This window comes from Ochotona curzoniae, unplaced genomic scaffold (assembly GCF_017591425.1).
Source record: "Ochotona curzoniae isolate NIBS_2020 unplaced genomic scaffold, NIBS_Ocur_1.0 scaffold_3890, whole genome shotgun sequence".
Classification (NCBI taxonomy): domain Eukaryota; kingdom Metazoa; phylum Chordata; class Mammalia; order Lagomorpha; family Ochotonidae; genus Ochotona; species Ochotona curzoniae.
This window is the reverse complement of record NW_024467115.1, coordinates 17,545,909-17,569,450: the sequence shown is the minus strand read 5'-3', so window position 1 is coordinate 17,569,450 and position 23,542 is coordinate 17,545,909. Positions and strand designations below refer to the sequence as shown.

At 39.8% G+C, this 23,542-nt stretch overlaps 1 protein-coding gene across 1 annotated transcript in view; it reads left to right on the top strand.

Moving 5' to 3' along the window:
* MAP3K5 (mitogen-activated protein kinase kinase kinase 5) overlaps positions 1–22,798 on the top strand; it is a 223,629-nt gene extending 200,831 nt beyond the window's left edge. The window contains exons 26-30 of the mRNA XM_040965413.1: positions 11,875–12,118; positions 16,063–16,175; positions 17,320–17,432; positions 20,300–20,376; positions 22,004–22,798. Coding sequence (XP_040821347.1) covers positions 11,875–12,118; positions 16,063–16,175; positions 17,320–17,432; positions 20,300–20,376; positions 22,004–22,064 — 608 coding nt within the window. The 3' untranslated portion in view covers positions 22,065–22,798. The remainder of the gene's footprint in view (positions 1–11,874; positions 12,119–16,062; positions 16,176–17,319; positions 17,433–20,299; positions 20,377–22,003) is intronic.
* Positions 22,799–23,542: the final 744 nt, after the last annotated feature.

The window sequence follows — 23,542 nt, the reverse complement described above, 5'->3', positions numbered from 1 at the left end:
GAAAGACACCAGGGTGAAAGGAATAGGTGTATATCACTAAAAGGGATTAGGATAGCCCTGAGTTAAAGACGTCTAATCTTTGCATTAACGATGCCCAAATGACAAAAGGAAAAACAATTATATTTTGAAATAATTTAAATAGCATATAAGTGATCTGTTAATTTAACTCTTTTTTTAGTTTTATTTTTTAATCATCATTACATGGTGGATCAGGTTGGAAGGATTGAGCTTTAGGGAAAATTGGGTGTACTCATTGCTCCCAGTTTTGCCATTTCTTGTTGTTTTTTTCTGGGGGAAGGAGAGAGACAAAGGGGGAAACCACTCATGACTTTCCACATGTCCCAGTACCCAGCGATGAGGAACCTTATATCAACCCAGAGTCTCAATGTGTACATATTCTGAGCATTCTGTCTAAGTGGCTTGGATAGTTCTGAAATGCTGCTGTTTTCACCAATCCAAGGATGATGTTCCTCCCAATGTCCATTGGCTCCATTCACCAAAATGTTTTACTATCATCGTTCGTTTGGGGTAGTTGTCCAGTTTTGTTCCCCTTCTTCTGCTACAGCACCAAAAATGCTGCAATATTCTCCTTTTACAACAATTTTACTCTTTCTTAAAAAAAAAAAAAACTTCCTTTTAGTACTGATTACCCAAATGCAGTGGAATATCCTGGAGTGGGAGGCAGGGTAGGGGAATTAGTGAAAAGCCAAGGAGAATCTCAGAAGCTCATAGTTAATTGAATGAACTACAGTGTTGTTGTAGTTGAATTCCAACTGATAAGTATAGAAAAGATAAGGGAAACAAAAATCAGTATTGAGCAAACACCACAGTCATCCTTCCTGCAAAGAAGCATCTTCAAGGGCTGCTGTAGAGGGCAAAGTAGGATGAATCCCATCATCAGGGTGAATGGGCTGTCTGATACATTGATAGATTCTGTTGGAATATTTTATTGAGAATTTTTGCGTCTATGTTCATCAGGGATAAAGCCTTGTGGTTCTTTGTTGTGCCTCTGTCAAGTTTGGTATTATGGTGATGTTGGCTTCATAAAAAGCGTTTGAAAGGATTGCTTCCCTTTCTGTTGTTTTGAATAGCTTGTGAAGGATTAGAGTAAGTTTTGCTTGACACATTTGGTAGAATTCAGCAGTGAAGCCATTCAGTCCTGGGCTTTTCTTTGTTGGAAGGTATTTAATTACTGATTCAATCCCCATCCCATTCATAGTTCCATTTAGATTTTTATTTACCTCTTAATTCAGTCTTGGCAAATTGTATATGTCCAAAAATATATCCATTTCTTCTAGGTCTTCCAATTTGTTAGTGTGTACTTGCTTATAATAGTTCTTGATTATTCTATGTATCTCTGATGTATATATTGTGAAATATCCTTTTTGTCTCTGTTTCTACTGACTCATATATTCTCCCTCTTTTGTTTATTAGTTGGTATAATGGGGAGTGTATTTTGCTGATGTTTTTCAAAGAAACAGCTCTTTGATTTGTTGACCTTATATATCGTTCTTTCGGTCTCTATTTGATTATTTTGTCCCTTATTTTGATTATTTCTTTGTATCTACTAATCTTGGAATTCATTCGCTGTTGTTTTTCTAGCTCCTTCAGATGTATGGCTAGCCTGTTTACCTCGTGCCTTTCTAATTCCTTGATGTAGGCATTGACTGCAATGAAATTTCCTCTTAACACTACCTTGCTGTGTCCCTCCGGTTCTGATATGTTATATTGATACTTTCATTTGTTTAAAAAAATGTTTTAATTTCCTTTTTTATTTCTCTTGTAATAGATTGTCCATTTTATAGCACATTGTTTAGTCTGCAAGCATTTGCATATCTTTTGGGGGTATTCTGACTTGTTGGTTTCCATTGTGGTCTGAGAAAGTGCATGTATGTTTATCTTTTTTAAATGTGCTGAGGCTTACTTTGTGACCTGTACTGTCCTGGAAAAGTTTCATGTATTGATGGGGAAAAAAAGTGTATTCTGCATCTATAGGATGAAAAATTCTATTAAGTCCATTTGTTCTACTGTTTGGTGAGATCTGTTGTTTACATGCTGAGTGTCTGTCTCATTGATCTGTCCATTGAGGTTAGTGGGGTATTAAAATCCCCCGCTATTATTATATTAGAGTCTATTTCTCCCTTTAAATCCATCAATATTTGTTTCATGTAGCCAAGTGTCCTGGCATTGCTACATACATATTTATTATCATGGTTTCTTATTGTTGAATTGACCTTGATCATTATGTGGTGTCCTTCTTCATCTCTTTTAATGTTTTTCATTGAAGTCTACAATATCTAATAGAAGAATGGCTACTCTAGCTCATATTTCCTTTCTGTTATCCTGGAATACTGCTTTCCATTCTTTTACTTTCATATTCCTTGTATCTTTGTTGGTGAGAAGTATCTCTTGTAGGTAACAGATGGGTCCTGGATTTTTTTTTTTAAGATTTATTTTTATTATTTTTTCATTGGAAAGGCGGATATACAGAGAGGAGAGACAGAGAGGAAGATCTTCCGTCCGATGATTCACTCCCCAAGTGAGCGCAACGGGCCGATACTATGCCGATCCAAAGCCAGGAGCCTCTTCCGGGTCTCCCACGCGGGTGCAGGTTCCCAAAGCTTTGGGCTGTCCTCGACTGCTTTCCCAGGCCACAAGCAGGGAGCTGGAAGGGAAGCGGGGCTGCCAGGATTAGAACCGGCGCCCATATGGGATCCCGGGCGTGCAAGGTGAGGACCTTAACCACTTGCGCCACCGCTCCGGGCCCGGGGGCCTGGATTTTTTATCTAGTCCTCTAATCTATGTATTTTGATTGATGAATTTAAGCCACTTACATTCAGGGTTAATATCAACATGTAGTGATTTGGTCCCGTCGTATTAGCAATTGTCTTCTCATTGATTTAGGTATATGTTGTGATTTTATTAAGATCTTTTCTGCATTTCCTTTTGGATTTGGTAGGTGTTATTCTTTTTCTCTGTCCGTAGTATGTCCTTAAGCAGCATTTGTAGAGATGAATTATTTCCATTTTTGTTTACTTTGGAAATACTTTGTTTCATTTTTAAATACAAATAAAAGCTTTGCTGGGTATGTTATTCTGGTATTATTCTGGGCTGATACTTCTTTTCTTTTGAGATCTGGAATGTGTTATTCCATTTCCTGGTCTATCTGGGAGGTCGGATGAGAGTCTATTTGTGTTCCTCGGTAAGTTGATCAATGTTTCTCACATGCATATTTAAGTAGATCTTTTTAAATATAAAGCAAAAATAGCTTGATTATGATATGCTATGGTGAGGATTGCTTTTAGTCGAGTATATTTGAGGTTCTCTACCCTTCCTGTATTTGGCTTCACATTTCTCCATGTTGGGGAATTTTGCATTTCTATTTCATTGAATGTATCTTTTAACCCAGCTTCTCTTTACATGCCTTCAGGAACTTCCATAACTTTTTTTTTTTTAGTTTTTTAAAATTCTCATCTATGATACAGTTCCAAAGGCCTTGGGATTTCCCTTAGCCCCTCCTCTGTCCCTTACCCTCCCCCTACAACTGAGTTCTCCTATATTATTACTATCATATAGTTCCTCATAAACAGTCATATGTCCATCATTGCAGGAATGGACAATGTCAAAGAGTCCAGCATCCTATTGTCAAGATAGACTAAACAGTTTTATTGGGAGTCCATCTTGGATCTGGAAGTAGAGATGCATACTGCATTTTATCCTCACATCTGAATAAGATAGTCCCCATTACACAATTAATATACATTCCCTTAAATGAAAAGCCACCATACAAAATCAACAACAGGAAGAAAAGTAGAAATTTACAACACCATGAAGTTAAATAACATGCTACTGGATATGATAGTCTCCATTACACAGTTACTGTATATCCCCTTAAATGAAAAGCCACAAAACATAATCAACCGCAGGAAGAAAAGAAGAAATTAAAATTACCATGGAGTTAAATAACATGCTACTGAATGACAAATGTGTCACTGAATAAATGAAAAAGAAAATCAACCACCTTCTTGAAGAATATTTTGCTACTGTATGATCTATGAGTCAGGGAAGAATTTAATGAAGAAGAGTTCCCACTGGTTTGTGTGAGGGCCAAGTGTGTGCTGGGCAGAATCAGGCTGGACTGCAACACCCATTGGTTCCAGTGGAGGACAGGGATGGAAACAGAACTGACCCAGCAATTGCACCCACCAGCTAATTGGGGCAATGACTCTGCCAAGCCCTGTACTGGCAGACACATATAAGAATCAGGTCTGGGATCACCTCAGAAAAAATTTCTTGGGGGATCTCCCCAGTTGAACTGCTGAACTCAGAACCCTAACCATGAAGAGAAGTGTAGATTCCATGGTCTGACAAGGAGTGCAAGTGTCAAAACTTAGTCTCCTCAGAGGCTCAGATGGAGCAGTGGAAAGCATACCCAAGTGCACATGGAGGATATGGCAGTCCATCAGAACCTGCAGAGGAAACCTGGTACCACATCATAGAACAGAGGACAGAACAAATCAATCAACTACCCCAGCCATGTGTTGGCAGTGAAAATCTGGACAGACTCTGAGGTGGACTACATCAACCAGTGGATTCTGCAGTGATTTCATCATGCTTAGAATGGCGAGATTGGCAGCAATTCATAACTATTGAACTACCAAAACCACTTGAGCAGGACCCTCGGAGAATGCCCCACATCAGGGACCTGGGATGGGTGGGAGACTGGGTGGGGCCTCTCCCTTTATCTTCCCCTTTACCCCAGATACAGGGGGAAAAAATAATGTGGAAGCAGTAGTCTTACCCACTTTCCTGTAGCCCTTGGCCCTTTGTGCCCTAACCAACTATGTAAAGATTGTTAAAATAAAAGCAATTTCAAAAAGAGGAAAATGTTTTGAAGAGGAGAAACTAAAAAAAAAAAAATCAAAATCCATGAGACATAGTTTCCTCTGATCTTTGTTGGTGATGTGTAACTCCTCTTGGCAACAATTAGATGGATTTTGGTTTTTAATCCAGTCGACTAATCGATGAGCTTTGATTGATGAGTTGTAGTCGTTTACATTCAGGATTATGTGTATGGATGGTACTTTGGTCCTGTCATTTTAGGAATGGGTTGTTCATTGATTTAGTTTTCTGTTGTCATTTTACTGGAATGTTCTTCATATTTGCGTTTGGTTTTGTTGAGTGCTATTCCTTTTCTCTGTCAAGAGAACATCTTTAAGTATCATTTGTAGGGCAGGTTTGGAAGAGGCAAATTCTTTTAACTTTTCTTTACTGTGGAAGAATTTTATTTCATTTTCAAAGACAAAGGAAAGCTTTGCTTGGTATGTTATCTTGGGCCGACAGATTTTTTTGTTTTTAGAATCTGGAATATGTCACTCCATTCTCTTCTGGCCTGTAGAGTTTCTTATGAGACATCTCCTGTGAGTTTAATTGGCATTCCTTTTTATGTCAGTTGATTTTTTTCACGTGCACATTTAAGGATCCTTTCCTTATATTCAGTTGAAGAGAGCTTGGTTATCATTTGTTGTGGTGAAGATCACTTTTGGTCAAGCCTGTTGGGAATTCTGTGCCCCTTCTGGATGTTGTTTCCCGATTCTTTTTCTAGATTAGGGAAATTCTCCCTTGTTATTTCTTTGAATACACCTTTAATTCCAGCTTCTCTTTCTGCACTAACTCTTATATTTGGCCTTTTAATAGTGCCGTTCAGTACTTGAATACTTTTTTTTTGCTTAACCAGGTCTGCCTCCAGCATTTTGTTTGTTTTCTCCTGGTGACAGGAGATATCTTCTAATTTTGAGATTCTTTCTTCTGCCTGCTTCATTCTAATTTGGAGACTCTCCACTGTGGTTTTAATTTGCTCCACTGTACTCTTAAAATGGCTATAGCGTACTATTCAGCTGTCTCGTGACTATTTTCATTTTAGCATTCATCAGTTTATAGTGTTGAAGCTTAATTTTGCTGAACTTGGCAGATTTGGGGATGGTCTCAACTGGCTTATAACTCTAACAAGGCATGTGTCAACAGTTGAAGTGCAGAACAGTTTTAGGAGGGGTGTGCAGAGAAATCTTCAACACCTTAGTGAGGAGTAACTGATCTTTGTGTCCTACCTAGTAAGGCATGTGTGAGTCCATGCTGACCGTTTCCTGTCTGGTTCCAAGCTTTCCTTGTTGTTCTCTGTCTATCTATTCCAATTTGTGTGGGGGGATACGTGCGTGCTTGCGTGTGTGTGTGTGTGTGTGTGTGTGTGTTTTGGGGTGGGGGGCTTCGGAGCGACCCTGATGGTCATTGCAAGATAGGGTGGGGATCCAAAGTTAGAACTAAGTGAGGACCAGAGAAAGCTCTCTCCCTAGTCCTGAAGGAAGCTTACTATTCCAATGACCTTGGATCCTGCAAGGAAGGGTTTGGGCTTCTTCCATCTCATGTAGTTATCAATTCTTATAAGTTTTCTTAGCTTCCTCAGTTACTCTTTCTGCTTTCTGCTTCAGTATTTTTGCATGTGGTGTCTTCCAGTTCTGAAATTCTTTTTTCTGCCTCACTTATTCTACTATTGATGTTTTCCGTTGAATTTTTAATTTGCTGTAGTTTATCTTTCATTACTAATAATTCAATTAGATTTTGTCAGTGTTGCTATTTCCTATGTAATATATTTCTTAAGCTCTTTTAACTCATATGTGTATTTCTGATTTTTTTCTTAAAGAGCTTTGTAACAATTTCTTTAAAAAAAAAAAGTCTTTATCCCACAGTTATTCTTCAGTTAACTCAGAGATTGATATGGTCTTTTGTTCCTTTTTTTGGGAGACATCAGCAACCTCATTCATTGTGTCTGTGCTTCTTCTTTTGCCATTGGCTGTTGCAACTCAGAGTAACAGATTGTTCTGCTGGTTTTTAGGGTTGGTTTTTAGGCTGTGTTGTCCACAAATCTACAGGTTAGGTTTACTAATCCTGTTCAGTGCCCTCTTCTCTGTTTGCATCACTTGTGGCACTCCCTCAGTGAGTTTCAGTCCTGGGCTCCCATCTTGGGCTTCCATACTATGTTTCTGCCACATCTCTGTAGCTGGGACTTAGGACTGCCACTCTCCACCCTCTGAAAATCTGTGTTGTGGCCATACAGTTTGTTTGTTCAGTCTTCTTCCACTCCAGGTTCCAGCAGTACCTAGGATTAGGTAGACACCATCTGTCACTTTAAACTAGATCACAGGGCTGTGAGTGGAACCCATTGCACAGATTATTTTTTCTTTCCACTTCCCAGAACCTGCTGACAGCAAGGTCTAGGGGCAACCTGGACCTATTTTGGATGGAATCCCCAGAATGCCACATCGGTATTATTTTCCCTCTGGGACCAGTGCAATGTGCTTTGTCAGACATGAGTTCTTCCTTGGCTTAAAAAATGCTCAGCTTGCTGTTGTCCACCAGCACCCCCACTGCAACCAGATTCTTTGCTACAGAAGTCAAAATGGCGCCTGCTGTGGCAGTAGTTGGAGTGTTGGCCATAAATCCGTCCCATTCCCACACCCATCTGATAGGGCTCTGCCATTCTACTTCTGCTTGTGATCAGATTTAAAAAATCATCAGTATGTGCAAATCTATCCTTGATTCACCTGATGTGTTCCCTGTGATCCCCTCTTCTCACCTGACAGCCGTTGGAGCGCCAATCACTGCTGGGTGTGTTTCTGCAGCACCACTCCACTGCTACTGCTTCCCTGTGTTCAAGGGTCTGCTTCACTAATCCTCTGTTTTAATGTGTCTTCACCCTATTCCACCATCTTGCTCTCCAGATAAGAATTTCGAAAAGCTTCCTAGGAGATCTTAATATTCAGACAGTGTTGTAATCTACCATTTAGTCCATCATGAATGTAAGTGATTTATAACAGAGAATATTTTCTATTATCAGTCCTTCTACTTATTCAAATGTTAGTATACCTAGGAACTATGGTGTTCTTTTGAAAACATTACAAAATAATGAATATATTTGAATTCTGCCAAGTTAAATTGGTGGTCAGCAGTGTGTGGGGTTAGGTTTTCTTGCTAGAAGCTTGTGGTAGAACTCCCCATGGTGCTGTCAAACCCTCCACAGGTGCAGGAGGCTAAGCTTAGAAGTAAGCACTTTTAGAACCTCTCCACTTAGGGTCAAGCAGGAGAGATGTTGAGGGGAGCATGCCCATCCTGGATAACTCTGTATAACTCTTAAATAAAATAAATAAATCTTTTTTTTTAAACAAAAAGTGTTCAACCTCCTTTCCTCCTGGAAGAACACACGGAACAAAGAGTACAGTGCAAGTCCCTCAACAGATTTTTTTTCTGACTGTTCTTGCACTTGTCATCAAGAGTCAGTCTGGATTATTGGCAGCATTACAAATCTGACTCCTCAAGTACAGTCTGGCTGAGGATGCACAGATGGAGCAGTGCTATCCTAGAGTCTAGGGTGGCAGTGCTGGGGTAGAAGGAATAGCTGACATTTAAAAAGCTGTTTAAAGCACTTGATATTGCCACCTGTTGTTAAACTGAATGGAGCACCTGTCCTTATAAGGCCCTTGAGCCTCTGTGAAACTGAGGCTATCAATGATTAAACACCCCCAAACTTAGTCGTGGTAAACCTTATTTACCTCTCAGCACTGTTCATACATGTTTGTGTGAGGCTTATATATAGAGAGATACAAGAGGAAATTTACCTGCAGAATTGACTCATAGCATCATGGAGGCTGAGAAGTCCCACTGTAATCTGACTGCAAACTGGAGACCATGACGGCTTGCTGGTGATGCTGTTTAGGACAAGTCTGAAGTGTTGAGAATCAGGGCAGATAACAGTGTGATTCCCAGTCTCTGAGACCCAGGCCTGAGAATCAGGAGCTGTGATGAAATATGCTTGCATGCTTACTCAGTTTGTTAAATCAAATGCTAAATCACTTCCAATAATATCTTCACCCAGAAACATCCCTTAGCTCTGTCAAGTTGACACATAAAGCTGTCCTTTAGTGTATATGGGAATTACATAGGTAGCCAGGTCTATCATGTAGGCTGTTTTCAGCTGTGTTGATAGTCCTTATAGTTATTTTAACATTATCTTTGTAAATGCATCTGGAGCCCTTCTGTGTGTTGACCTCAGCTCTCTAGATGAACTAAGGACAAAATGTTCTTTTTGATCTGCAAATTTTACAACTGCTAATCTGATGATGTATATTTAGAGAATAGACATCAAAGATCAGGAAACAACAAAGCATCACCTTAGCTTGCATTTTTTTACTTTCTTCAAATTACATGAAAATTTTCCTTAGTCATGTATATGTAAAATATACAGAGTTAGGGCTAATTAAGAATCAACATAAATATTGGGGGACCTGCACAATAGCATAGTGATTAAAGTCCTTGCCTTGCATACGCCCAGGATCCCATATGGTCACTGGTTCTAATCCCAGCGGCCCTGCTTCCCATCCAACTCCCTGCTTGTGGTCTGGGAAAGCAGTCAAGGACAACCCAAAGCCTTGGGACCCTGCACCCATGTGGGAGACCCAGAAGAGCTCCTGGCTCCTGGCTTCGGATTGGCGCAGAACCGGCTGTTGCAGTCACTTGGGAAGTGAACCATCGGATGGAAGATCTTCCTCTGTGTCTCTCTTCCTCTGTGTATCCGCCTTTCCAACAACAACAAAAAAAACTAAATAAATCTTTTAAAAAATGAATATTGGAAGATTTGCCTCCCCAAAAGTGAAATTCTATCCAGGTGTACTAAAATCTCTTACATTGTTAAAAAAAATCAATTTGAAACTATAAAATAAGCCTAGAATCTTTCAAAGGCTTAACTATATCTTCATTTAATCTAGAAGTATATTTTCTTAATTTTAAAGTAATTATTTTATTCTTTCTAAAGACAGATAACCCTAGTAGTATATATTTCCCATTTTGCCAACATTTTTACAGACCATACTATTTTTAGACCTTGGCCTGGGTACCAGGTTTACAAAATGAAAATACCTGCTTTCTTGTCACTCCTGCTAAAGGTAAATTACTAAATGAGATTTTAGACAAAAAAGAGAGAAATGGCACAAAGTAGAGTAGAGGTGGTTTGGATCAGTGTTGTGATATAGTGGTTGAAGCTGCTGCTTATAATAGGAACCAGTTCATGTCCTAGTTCTCTGTAGGGTGCTGATGTACCTGTCCAACAGATGTTTGTAGAAGGTTCTAGTTATTACAGGATGGGGCTAGGAATGTAGAGTTTACCATCTGCATGTTAGAAGTACAGTCATGTGCTGCATTCTAAGATAGTTAGGTAGTTTTCATCATTGTGTGAGCATCATAGACTGTGTTTGTATAATCTAAGATGCTTATGGCATTACTAAACACTGTAACCTGAGGGACCACTGCAATTAGGGGGTAACCATAATTGCCATGCATAACTGTGATTAAGTTCAGAGTTGAATGAGCTCATCCATGGAGATAAAGTAGAAAATGTAAAAGGTCCTAATATTTTGGACCAAAAGGCTCTGGAGAAAAGCCAGCGACTTAGAGGAAATGCAGAGCACAGGTCAGGTAAGGTGGAGGCTGAAAAACTGACTGGAGGCTGTGGCTCGCAGACCTTTGGGGGCCTTGCGAGGTGGCTGTGTTGAGTGGTGGGGTATACCTTCCATTGATTCTATTATACTCCTTTGCTGCACACAGGAGCTCACCTGTGGGGCCTGGTCTCAGGAGACGGGCTGCAGGGATTCTATGGAAATCTAGGCCAGTGTTGTATGAATGCCCTGGGGAAACGTGATTTTTATCAGGTTTTCGGTGGATTCTGCAATCTGATACAAATTCCGTGTAGCCAGAATATGTGACATGAAAATCCAGTATTTTTGCTACCTTGATTTCACCTAAGTTTTGAATGGTATTCCTCTTGTGAGCCATCTTGAGGGCTTAGTCACAGTTTATAGTTTATTTTTTTCCCTGTGGGGAGATATTCAAGTTTTGAAGTGACATATGAGGAACTAATGTTACTCAGTTTGTTTAGGCTGAAGATTTGTAACTATTGCACTTTCAATTTCAAAGATGCATTCACTGGTTCAGAGAAAGACACAGACTAAGAATCAACCAGTCACAGATAATCTTATTGAAGAGAATGTAGACTTTCATGTCATTTCCAGCACCCTACCACATTCGCTTAGATTTAAATGTTACAGGAGAAAAGGGCACCTACAAAGCTACTTTTGTTCATGGAAAATCTGTATATCTGTTTCCTCATTTCTAAACAAGTTGATAGTTGTCAGATATTATATAATATGAAAATAAATGTTTACTTACATGAAAATATTCTTATATTGCTAATAAGGCTTTTACATCATTGCTGTTAGTTCAGATTTCAGCCTTTTCACCAGGTGTCTCCTGTGGGTATGAATGTTTTTCTTAGGTTTGAGTTAAATAATTTTAACTGAGTTTATGTATCCCAAAATTTTTTTGCAAGTTCACTAGAAGAAAAAAAATTGGAACCAGTGTACAGCTGGGTTGATTTTCCTATCTTATACCAGGGCAGTTATGTGGCACAGCAATTAAAGTTACCACCTGGGATACTTGCCTCCCATGTCAGTGTACCTGGTATGATTTTCAGCTACCCTGCTTCCAGTCTAGCTTCCTGCTAATGCACATCCTGGGAAGCTCAGGTCTTTGGATCTCAGTCAGCCAACTAGGATATCTGGATTTAGTTCCTGGTTCCTAGCTGTGTTTCTGGCCCATCTCTAGCTATTGTGGGCATTTGGGGGAGTGAACCAATGGATGAAAGCGTTCTCTCTCTCTCTCTCCTTCCCTCCATCCCTTCTTCAAATTTCCCTTCCTCTCTTCCTCCTTGCCTTTTTCTCTTTCCAAAAAATCAATGCAATCAATCCTGTTTAATGTGGCTGTCGCACACAGAACTGAGGCCACATTTTAGCCTTGCATCCGAGAGTGACACCGCTGACCCAGAAGATCTGGATGTAGAGGATGAGCATGAGGAACAGCCTTCTAACTCGAGTGTCCGGAGAGCACAGGCTGTCATAGAAGATGCCGTGGCTACCTCAGGGGTGAGCACGCTCAGCTCTACTGTGTCCCACGACTCGCAGAGTGGTCACCGGTCACTCAGCGTGCAGCTTGGAAGGATGAAGATAGAGACCAACAGGTAAGTTCTGCTCTGCCTCAGCTTCCATTTTCCTATTTTGCTAACAGTGCATGTTTTGGGTCTTCTTTAAAAGTCTAATCCATAGGTGGATCCTGTTTATGGAAACTTGATTTAATGCCAATCTTTATAAAACCATTTTCGGCCTTTCTTCAGCATTATTTATCTGCTGCCTTATCTCAAGTGCACTGAGATTTTGCTGACTTGTAACTCATAGATTGTCTTGGAAACAGATTCAGAACAGCATGTCCTTCTCTAACAGATAGCCCAATGACAGAACAGAAAACCCGTGGCTGGGAATAGCAGGTTCTTCTAAAACAGGAACTTCTGAAACTCTTCCATGCTAACAGGAGACAAAATTAATGCTGCCGAAGCTTTGTATTTGAGAGGCTTGAAAGGACAATCATGTGACCACATTATGATTCTATTCTGTTCTTACTGTACTGTAACATACATGGAGTTTCGTTTGTCTTTGGGAATCTGGTACAATAAACCTATGTGATCAGGTTACTATGTGCATAGTGCATATCTCCTGACCTTCATAGATGTCGCCACAGTCCAAGGTCTGAATGTTTATGATTTATGGCTTCCTGTGTTAGCTGCCGTTGACATGTGGGCAACTGACTTTATGACCCTGGCTTTGCAATGAAAACTTTTTTTGTTTTTTCTATTGAATCAATAAAAGGTATTCAAATATTTATAAACTGTAGTTGAAAGTTCTAGTTGTTCACCAGAAAGATAAGGAAACACACACATTGTTCCAGTTAGAGGTCTAGGTTTTTAATGCTATGCTCAGATTCCAAACTTAGTACTAGGTAGTACAAAGCTCATCCTATTCTTAGAAACCTGAACTTTAGTTGCTGAGGTAAGTAAATATCCTCTATGGTTTGCATAAAGATGTTTCTTAATAAGGGGAAATTGGAATTAACTTTCTGACTTTAATATTTTAGTTTTGTGCTCTGAAACCCAACTCATTACTTGCTAGCTCTACTGCTTAGTAGGAAAGATCTTGAGTCTCTTGTGAGTCTACATCTAAATCTTGGTGTCTCATTTCTCCCCTTCTCAGTCAAGAGTCTAGTGGAACATCTTTCATAAATATAGCAGGTGTTGCCTTTAGTCACTTCTCCTTCATTCTCTCTGTGATCCAGTCCTGAGTGGAGTTAATTTTTGGACCCCTGCCCTGGCTTCTGGAAGATGAAGATTCACTCATAACCATTGTAGGTCTATTGCTTCCAACCCAGGGCTCCTGGTGAGAACAATACAGATAGCAAAGCTGCTGTGTTCACTGAACAGCTGAAGTATCTGCTTCCCTGGCCCCAAGCTTCTGTGCACACCGCCTGGCTGTGTCCATAGCACCTTTCTCCCCAAGTGCAACCCTGATCTGTACTCCTTTCCCTTCTCTTCTAGGCCCAGTTGGTGGGCCGTGTGCTCATCACTCAGGTGCTATAGCCTGTGCCCAGCAAACTCTTAGAGCTGTTGCCTTTGGTTGCCTTCCTCCTGTCTTCAACACTTCTGCATTCTCAGCTGTGTGGAAAAGACAAAGCCTTCCTCCATTGCATGAACTGTCTTGTTTACAGCAGCTTTCACATGTACATTTTTTTTCCTATCTATTTACATTTGAATTTGTGAAACCTATACAATTAGTGGGCTCCTTTTTTAGGTTCCAGTAATGTCTTTCATAGCAGCCCCATCATCCTCAGCCAGATGAGATGAGTGCGCTTATTTTATGTGTACATTGAAGAAAAGGCGTCTGATTTAGTCCCAGCACTGAGCAGCTAAAGGGACCAGTCATGTCAATATTAGTCTTATAATTTTCAGCTGAATTTTTTTGGTAAGATTTACTTATTTTTATTAGAAAGGCAGATTTCACAGAGAGAAGGAAAGACAGAAAGATCTTCACCCACTGGTTCATTCCCCCAAAGGGCCTCAATGGCCAGAGCTGAGCCACTCTGAAGCTAGGAGCCAGGAACTTCTTTCAGGTCTTCCACACAGGTACAGGGTCTCCAGGCTTTACACTATCCTCCACCTCCACTGCTTTCCCAGGCCACGAGCAGGGAGCTGGATGGGAAGTGGAGCAGTCAGGACACAAACCAGCACCATATAGGATCCTGGCTGTTGCAAGTTAGAGGATTAGCCAATCGAGCCATTGTGCCAGACCCTTCAGCTGAATATTACAAAAAATGAAAGAGTATGTACATTGCAGAATGAATTTAGAGGACACATTAGTGTGTTTTTACAAGAGTAATTTTCATGTGAAAAATGTTAAACTTGTAACATTATGACAATCACTAATAAAGGTAAATCAAATTTATCTAGCATTTTTTTTTAGAATCATTTATTTTTATTGAAAGGCAGATACACAGAGAGGAGGAGAGACAGAGAGGAAGATCTTCCATCCAATGATTCACTCCCCAAGTGACCACAATGGCTGGAGCTGAGCCAATCAGAAGCCAGGAGCCAGGAGCTCCAAGGTATTTTAAAATAAATTTCAGTGTGTTTGAAAGGCAAAGTTGCTGAGGGTGAGGGGGGTCGCAACTGCTGGTGACTCTGCAAATGGCAACAGCAGCTCCTACCTGATGGGCCTTATCTTCCTTTCCTATAGGAATGGCTTTAACAGGTTAGGGAGGAGCCCCTCCAAGCCCTGGGAGGGCTTTTTGCCCAGGGCCTTCAGCTATCACAGAGAAGTGCAGAGCCCTTAGGCAAGGTCAAGCACTGGGATGGGACCTTTGCTCTGTTATTTAATGCTCACTAATCTTCTCTGGAAGCTTTACTTTCCCTTGTTAGAAACAACAAAGTGAAGTCCAGAGGTATTAGATAACTTTTGCCTAAGCTTCACACAAGGAAGTGCGTGGTCTGAACCAGGAGCAAGTCCAGGCCTATCTTTGTGTTGCACCATTGTGCCTTCAGAGCATGTCCACTGAAGCAGAAATGAACTAATGTATGGAATGTGTGTCTTCAGTTAAAGCTATCAATACTCAGAAACTGAAACAAAAATGCCTTATCTAGAGCTGTAGGCTATGCCATAATATATCCTGATGATCTCATAATTATATATTGTAAATAATTCTGGTTCCATGTTACTCAAAGATAGTTTTTTGTTTGTTTGTTTTGGGGTTTTTTGTTTGTTCGTTTTTTGCAAAAACTAGAACATCTCTTTTTCATAAATTGGATTTTTTTTTTTTTGCAAGAAACTGCTGGAACTGATAAGGTTGGCTCCCTGTTGCATGGTGAGACTTACAGTGTGGGAAGTTTGGGATAAGTATTATCATTTATTTTTGTTTCTTTGAAAACTTCACCATGTGCCTTTTTGGGAACTGAATGTACTTGAACAAAGCTGTTTTTTTTTTTTTTTTTTACCCACTTCACTCTGCCTTCAGAGGGAAAGGAATAATCACAATAATCACAATTGCGGCGACAACCATTTGTATTGACTGAACATTTGCCAAGTGCCAGGTGGAAAGCAATCGCTCAGATCTTCATAATTCAGGAAAAGTGATCACCTCGTTGCTTTCCGTGGATGATAAAATTATCCGTATTTACTAACTTTTTAATTAGGGGGCCTTACATGTAAAAGATTGGGCTTTTAACATGTTATTTTTGTTTCTGACATTTGCCATCATAAACAGGATAGACCAGCCATCTCTGGAAATTTTAGCAGACAATCTGGGATAGAGGTTTTGAATTCCTTCTGGAAGCAGAATCTTCCAGAACATTGTTACTCAACATAGCGATGGCAGGGAAGGCATCTGTGGGCCTGCAGTGTCAGTATTACCTGGACACTCCTTGGACGTGGAAGGGCTCGGGCCTCACTTCAGAAACCTCGGGTCAGAGTGTGTCGGTGCAATCCCAGCAGTGTCTATGCTCCTTATGGTGTGAAAAACCAAATCTACAAAGTGACTCTATGTTAGCTTTATTATCCTGTCAACTCGTGTGATTTCCTTCTGCAGATTACTGGAAGAATTGATTCGGAAAGAAAAAGAATTGCACGCGCTCCTTCATCGAGCCATTCAAGAAAAAGAACAAGAGATTAAGCACCTGAAACTTAAATCCCAACCAATAGGTAAATGGCAGAAACTATTAAAGGAATGCTGTTTGGGCCAACAGGTGGTTTTTTTTTTCATGGGTTATTCAGCACCTGTCATTTGTACCATGACTACAAGCAGGAGTTGCTTTAAAGATAACATGCCATTTCTAAAGCTAGTGGATGATCATTTCTCAAAACTACAGTAAAATGGATGATTCCTAGTCATCTCTTTCAGAGATTATGTATTATTGAGATAAACACAGATCTCTACTCTTTTTACTGTTTGCTAGACTATAATACCTTTTTTATAATTTTGCATTTTCCTTATAATTTGAAGAGACTTAAATAAATAATAAAATAATAATAATAAAAGCTCATAGGTTGGAACTTTGAAGAACTCTTTGAAGAATTTGTCTTAGAGGGAGAAATTGAAGATGAGATAATCTATGGATACTCTTACTTGGCCAATTTGGGTAAAAATAAAGTTTATGGTTATTTTTTTCAGAAATATGGCTGTTCCATAATATTGCAAATAGTAGGAAAAGATATTATTGCAATTGCACGATTCTTGCTCACGGTGTTCATCTTTGTTACATAAAAACAAAGTCTCATTAGTCTAAGGGATAATCAATTGCTATGAAAGTATAGGCAGTGTTATTAAAGATTTGTTTATTTGAAAGGCAGAGTTACAGGGAGACACACACACACAAACACACACAGAGAGAGTGACTTCCATCCTCTGGTTTATTCTCTAGATGGTCATAAAGGCTGAAGGCAACAGCCTGGAACTTCATTTGGGTCTCCCATGTGGATGCCTGGGGGTCGTCTGCCACTGCTTTCTCATGCTCATTAGCAGTCAGTTGGACTGGAAGTGCAGAAGCCTGGACTTAAATTGTTGCCCATGTGGGATGTTGGCATTGCAGGCAATAATTTAACATGCTGCACCACAATGCAAGGCACATATTATATTATTTCTTCTGACTTTCCATTTACTAGATTAGATTAATGAGTCTTAGATTTATCACTTCAACTGCCAGTCTCAATTGTTTCTGTTAACTTTTTTCTGATAAATATCTATTTTCTGAGCAATCTAATGTGTCATCATAAATGTCTGCTGATGAGAAGGGTTTCAGATACCCTGCTGTCAAAACTAAGAATATCCCTCCAAATTCTGTTCCAGATATTCCTGGGGTCCCTGTCTGTCACCTCAATTCTCCTGGCACAAATACTGAAGACTCTGAACTTACTGACTGGCTGAGAGAAAATGGAGCAGATGAAGACACTATAAGTCGGGTAAAGACAACTTGGACCTGCAGGAATCAGCATTCCTTTATTCACAGCACTGAGTGTCTGCTGTATTTCAGCACTGTTCTAGGCAACAGGGTTGTGCTGGTGAGCACAGCAGATACAGCCAGTGCCCTCCAGGGCCTTACAGACTAGTATAGAGGCACACAATAGTCAGGCAATTTCACAGAAAAAAACGTAACTACATGCTGGAAGGTTCTATGAAGGAAAAGTATTATGAGACAGAGTGAAGAGGAGGCTTGGGAAGATTGTCTAAGAAGGTTATAAATGAGCTGAAATTCAACTGTGTGTTTGTGGGGCTGGGAACAGCCAAGGAACAGGGATCAGTCTAGGCTGGGGAGACAAGACAAATGAGGATGACAAATGCTTTATGGTCCAGAACCTCTATGGATCTTTGTATTTTATTAACTGAAGATAAAGAACAGAGAAAAGAAATCAAGACAGATGTAAAAGGGCTGGGGGAGAAGTTCTTCTGTTTCTTGTATTTATTAAAAAAAAAATTAAATGTTTTGAAAATTTATTTTTGGGCCTAGACAGTGGCCTAGTGGCTAAAATCCTTACTTTGCATGCCAGAATCCCATATGGCGCTGGTTCTAATCCTGGCAGCCCTGCTTCCCATCCAGCTCCCTGCTTGTGGCGTGGGAGGGCAGTCAAGGAGGGCACAAGGTCTTGGGACCCTGCACTTGTATGGGACACCCAGAAGAGACTCCTGGCTCCTGGCTTCGGATCAGCTTAGGTTCGGCCATTGCGGTCACTTGGGGAGTGAATCATCGGGCAGAAGATCTTCCTCTCCGTCTCCTCCTCTCTGTATACCTGACTTGCAATAGAAATGGATAGATCTTTAAAAAAAGAATAAAAAAGTTTATTTTCACTTTGAGAACCAGAGAGAAAGAGAGAGACACTGAAATATCTCCCATCTGCTGATTCACTTCTCAATGCCTCTCATTGCAAGGCCATAGCCAAGAGCCTAGAATGCTACCCAGCTTTCCCATGTGGGAACCAACACCTGTTACCTCCCAGAGTGCATGTTAGCAGGAAGGTGGATTGGAAGCAAAGGAGCTGGGACTGGAATGCAGGCAGTTTGATAATGGATATGGTATTCTAACCAGTGTCTAAACTGCTGCACCAAACACCCACCCCTGTTGGATTTGTGACTTTCTTACATTATTATTAGGCTGTCCTAGGCAGCAGCTATTTATCTACATAATAAAAGATTGAGTTGGTAACAATGACAGAAATATTTGCTATACAAACCATTCCATATCTACAGGAACCAAATTCCTCTCTATTCCTTATAGATTTTGGATTTATACATAGAGCCTGTTAGCACAACATTGTATGGATTTCAATTTTATATTTGAATTTAAGAGTAAGAATAAAGATGTCATTCTTTGCTTTAATAATTTATTATCCATTGAATGAAATTTAGAGCCTCCTTGGAAGGCTGCATTTACCAAATTCTTGTCAAATAAAAAATTTTAAGTTTTTATTATTATTTATTTGAAAGGAAGTTACAGAGTTAGAGAGAGAGAGAGGAATATAGAGAGATCCTCCACCCACTGGGTCACTGCCTCCCTGCTCCCAAATGGCCACAATGCGTGGGGTTGAGCCAGGAGCCAGCAGGGGCTTCGTCTGGGTTTCCTTTGTGGGTGCCATTTGGGGACTAAGGAATTGGGCCACCTTTTGCTGCTTTCCCATTAGCAGGAAGCCAGATCAGAATTGGATCATACTTGAACCTGTGCCCATCTGGGATGTCAGCACTGCAGCTGGCAGCTTTACCCACTATACAACACTGCCAAATAAAGTTAAGCAACTTCATTCCTTATAGGAAACATGTATCCAGTCAGGTTCTCTAAAAACATTTATCCTTCTAAATTAGACTTAAATTATGATTTGATTAATTGATGATTCACTAAATCACTGTCGTTTTTAAGTCAAAAACTTCAGTTTGCTTTCAGAGCTCTGATTTTGTGGTGAATTATAGCAAATGTATTAGTTGTGAAAAAGGAAATTGAGGTATTAAATGTAATCAGTGCCTTTCTGGAACACTCTTTTGAATTTTGAATTAGGTGGTACAATTTCAGATAGACTGGGATTCCCTGCTCCACACTCCCACTCCCCGACAGATTTTCCCCATTAAAATGGGTATAGTCCTTCATAAGGAATCATAATTCCATCAGTCTCTTATTTAAGTGTACCCCAAAATGCTGATACAGACAATGTCAAGTAGTTCAGCATCTCATTGTCTACACATTTCCAACAGTCTCATTGGGAATCCATCTTTCATCTGGAAGCAGGAATGCATGTTGCATTATATCCCCACAAATGGATATGGTAGCCCCCTGTACTCCATCACTATACATTTCGAGACGCCATGAAACAAGGTCAACTGGTATGAGTTAGAACAACAGCCGCCACCACCACCACAACAACAAATTACAGCACCATGGAGAAACGTGCCACTGAGTAGCCAACACATGGGTGACAAAAATGAGACACAAAACATTCTTAATCCACTTGAGGAAAAAAAAAAAACAGAGCTACACAACAACGAAACTCTTACATGCAAGAGAGGCAGGTGTAATAGCTGCAGTCTGTCCTGCTCATTGGACAATAATTCAGAAGTATTCCGGCATATGTCATCTTTATGCATTGGAAATCATATGTGTGCATTTCTTTATAATTACTTTGCATCAGGGAGGTCTTTCCCCTAATAATGCCAGATGATCACATGTTTAGCAGATTGCTTTCAAGATGCACTGCTGATTGTTGCCAATGCTTACATTAGAGGTAGAGCTTATTTACTAAGGGTATACAAATCTCTGACTTTAATGCATATTCTACTCTCTCTACAGTTTTTGGCTGAGGGTTATACACTGGTGGATGTTCTCTACTACGTTACCCGTGAAGATTTGAAATGCCTGAGACTAAGGTACCACTTTTCTCTCTGTTATTGTGCTCCCAGCTTTCATAACCAGCTTTCTAGATGAATAAAGAATGTTCTCAAATCATTTTCAAACTAAGGCACGCAGATACTCCAAAACTACCCTAAACAAACATTTAGTCTGTGATTGTCTCATGCTTACTAGAAATGCTGGGATGAGGTGCTGATACATCACCCAAGAAAACCTGGTACATAAGCTGGTATATAAGCTGATACAATTTGTTGGAATAGTTTACTGTTCCAGGCCAGGAGTGCACAAAACCATTATGCTCACCTCAATAAAGACACATTGCAAGAAAGCTGAAAATTTTATTTTTTTATTTTTTTTTTAATTGTTGCTTACATTGTATTATGTAGTACAGTTTTATAGGCGCTGGGGATTCCCCCCACCCCTCCCATACCCCTCCTCCCATGGTGGATTCCTCCACCTTGTTGCATAACCATAGTTCAAGTTCAGTTGAGATTCATTGCTTGCAAACACATGCCTAGCATAAAGTTCAGCGTCTTATTGTCCAGATAAGTTCAGTGGCCTCTTGGGGAGACCTTCTATGGTCTGAAGATAGGTCTAACAGAGTAAAGATCCGGTCAGTTAAAAGCCCCAACAAGGCCTCAGTATCAATATACAACATTATGGAATTAATTGACATAGTATTGGGTAAACAATATGTTAAAAATAATGCAAGTTCCATTCTTCGAAACATCTGGGTTGAGGCAGTATCAATGACAGGTTCAAAAGATAACAAACAACCAAACAAAAAATTACAGGTTAAATCAAGGCAAACATGTGGTATCTAATCTTTTGGGATTCGCTCATTTCCCTTAGCATTATAGTTTCCAGTTGTGCCCATTTAGCCACAAAGAACTGCATTTTGTTTTTTTTTAATAGCTGAGTAGTATTCCATGGAGTAGATGAACCAAAGCTTTCTTATCCAATCTTCTGCTGATGGGCATTTCGGTTGCTTCCATGTTTTTGCAATTACTGATTGTGCTGCAATGAACATAGGGATGCATGTTGGTTTGTCGTAAAACAGGTGTTTTGGATATATTCCTAGGAGTGCTATTGCTGGGTCATATGGTATGCAGATTTTGAGTTGTTTGAGTGTTCTCCAGACTGATTTCCATAAAGGCTGTACCAATTTGCAGCTCCACCAGCAGTGGAGTAGGGTTCCCTTTTCCCCGCATCCTCGCCAGCAAGCGTCGTTGGTGTTCTTGTTTATGTGGGCCAATCTTGCTGGTGTTAGGTGGTACCTCATCGATGTTTTAATTTGGATTTCCCTTATTGCTAGGGAGCTGGAACATTTTTTCATATGTTTGTTTGCCATTTGGACTTGTTCCTTTGTGAAATGTTTGCCCATTTCCCGTGCCCATTTCTTGAGTGGCTTGTTTGTTTTGGTTTTTTGGTTGTTTGAAAGCTGAAAATTTTAAATGATGTCTTGGAACCTAGCAGTTGGTGGGAATAGAAAGGGAATACACAAGAATAAGCGAGGACTGATCAGACTGGGCTCTGCATGTCCTGACCAGGGCAGCTGAGAGCTAAGGAGTCACGTGTCCATTTCAAGGGCAATGTTTCAAACGCAGTGTTCTCTTGGCCCTGTTCTTGTGTCTTTCTAAACAGGGGCGGGATGCTGTGCTCACTGTGGAAGGCCATCATCGACTTCCGGAACACACACACTTGACCATCACTCAGTTTCTTCTTCGGTAGAGAACCTAAAAATTACTATAGAACTGTGGTTTGTTGTTGTTGTTTGTTTGTTTTTGGGGGGGGGATTGAGGCGAGAGGAAAAAGAAGCTGCACTTTACAATCCAGTATTTGTTTACTGATGTTAAAGAGAAAACATAGGAAAACACACACTGAAAGCTAACTGCTTCTGTTTCCATAATTCTTAAGGACTCTCAAAATAATCCGAATTAGAGTTCTAACATTTAGGATTGTTTTAATATCAACATTTATATGGGAATATTTATAATTCAGCAGCTGTTGTACTTCAACCAGATGTTTCACACAAACAGACAACATTTCATGTGATTATACACCACTGGAACAAAAAAAAAAACAAGATGTGACTATGAGTTTTTTGTTTGTTTTGTTTTGTTTTTTCGGATTATGTGTTTGTAAGATGCCCAAATCATCTAAGTAGAATTCTGTAATTTCAATTATTGTATAAAGTTAATGTGTTTTTTTTTTTCAAGTGTGTGGAACGATGGTTTTTTACCTCTGTGTATTACTTGTAATATTGACTGTATTTTGTAAGTTAAGTTTCTGGCCTATGTATTGTACGTTTGTTTGAATCATTGATGGACTACTTAACTGTACCAGTTGCTCATGCCTGAATCATGATAATGTTAGCTTGTTCTAAAGCTATCCATTGTGTTATATTTACTCCAAAAAGTAAAAAGAATTTCTAAGCATCCTGTTTTGATAAATTATAAAGAATCTTTATTGTGTGTTGGCAAATCAGAGAAATTACTGTGTTAACATTTGTCACTTCTTGAGCTGTAACATCAAGTAGAATATATCATCTGCACAAACAGTACTGATACTTGGGTTATTCCCTGGGGCAACAGAGGGTTAAGAAATATGTGAATCAAGGAAAGTCAGTATATTTTCCTTAAGGCTCTAGGTTTTCTTGAATGGCGATTCTGCATCTTTCAGGAGCTGCCAAGAGTACCCTATGCTTGATCTCAGCCAAAAGGCCAAGAAGTAATGCAAAGAATATCCTAACAGAGAGAATGCTTCATTTTATATTCCTTGACTTAGTTCTAATACTCTTGTTCAGGGAAATTTTTTTATTTCCCTAAAATAAAAAAGTTTAATATTCTATTTCTCTGAGCATTCCCATTGTTAACAGGCTGAGGTCAGAAAACTCATAAGTAGGCGAATAAAATAGACAACTTCTTATTTTCAAAAAATATTTTCATTTACTTTATTTAACTGAAAGGCAGAAGACAGGAATGAATCATCCATCCACTGGTTCATTTCCCCTAAGTGCTTTTAACTGCTTGGGCTAGGCCAGGCTGAAGCCAGGAGACAGGAACTCGTCCAGGCCTTCTATGTGGATTGTAGTAACCCAAGTGATTTTGAACCATCCCTCCTTCCCAGTGTGTGTAGCAGCAGGAAGCTAGAATCAGAAACAGAATCAGGACACACAAAGAG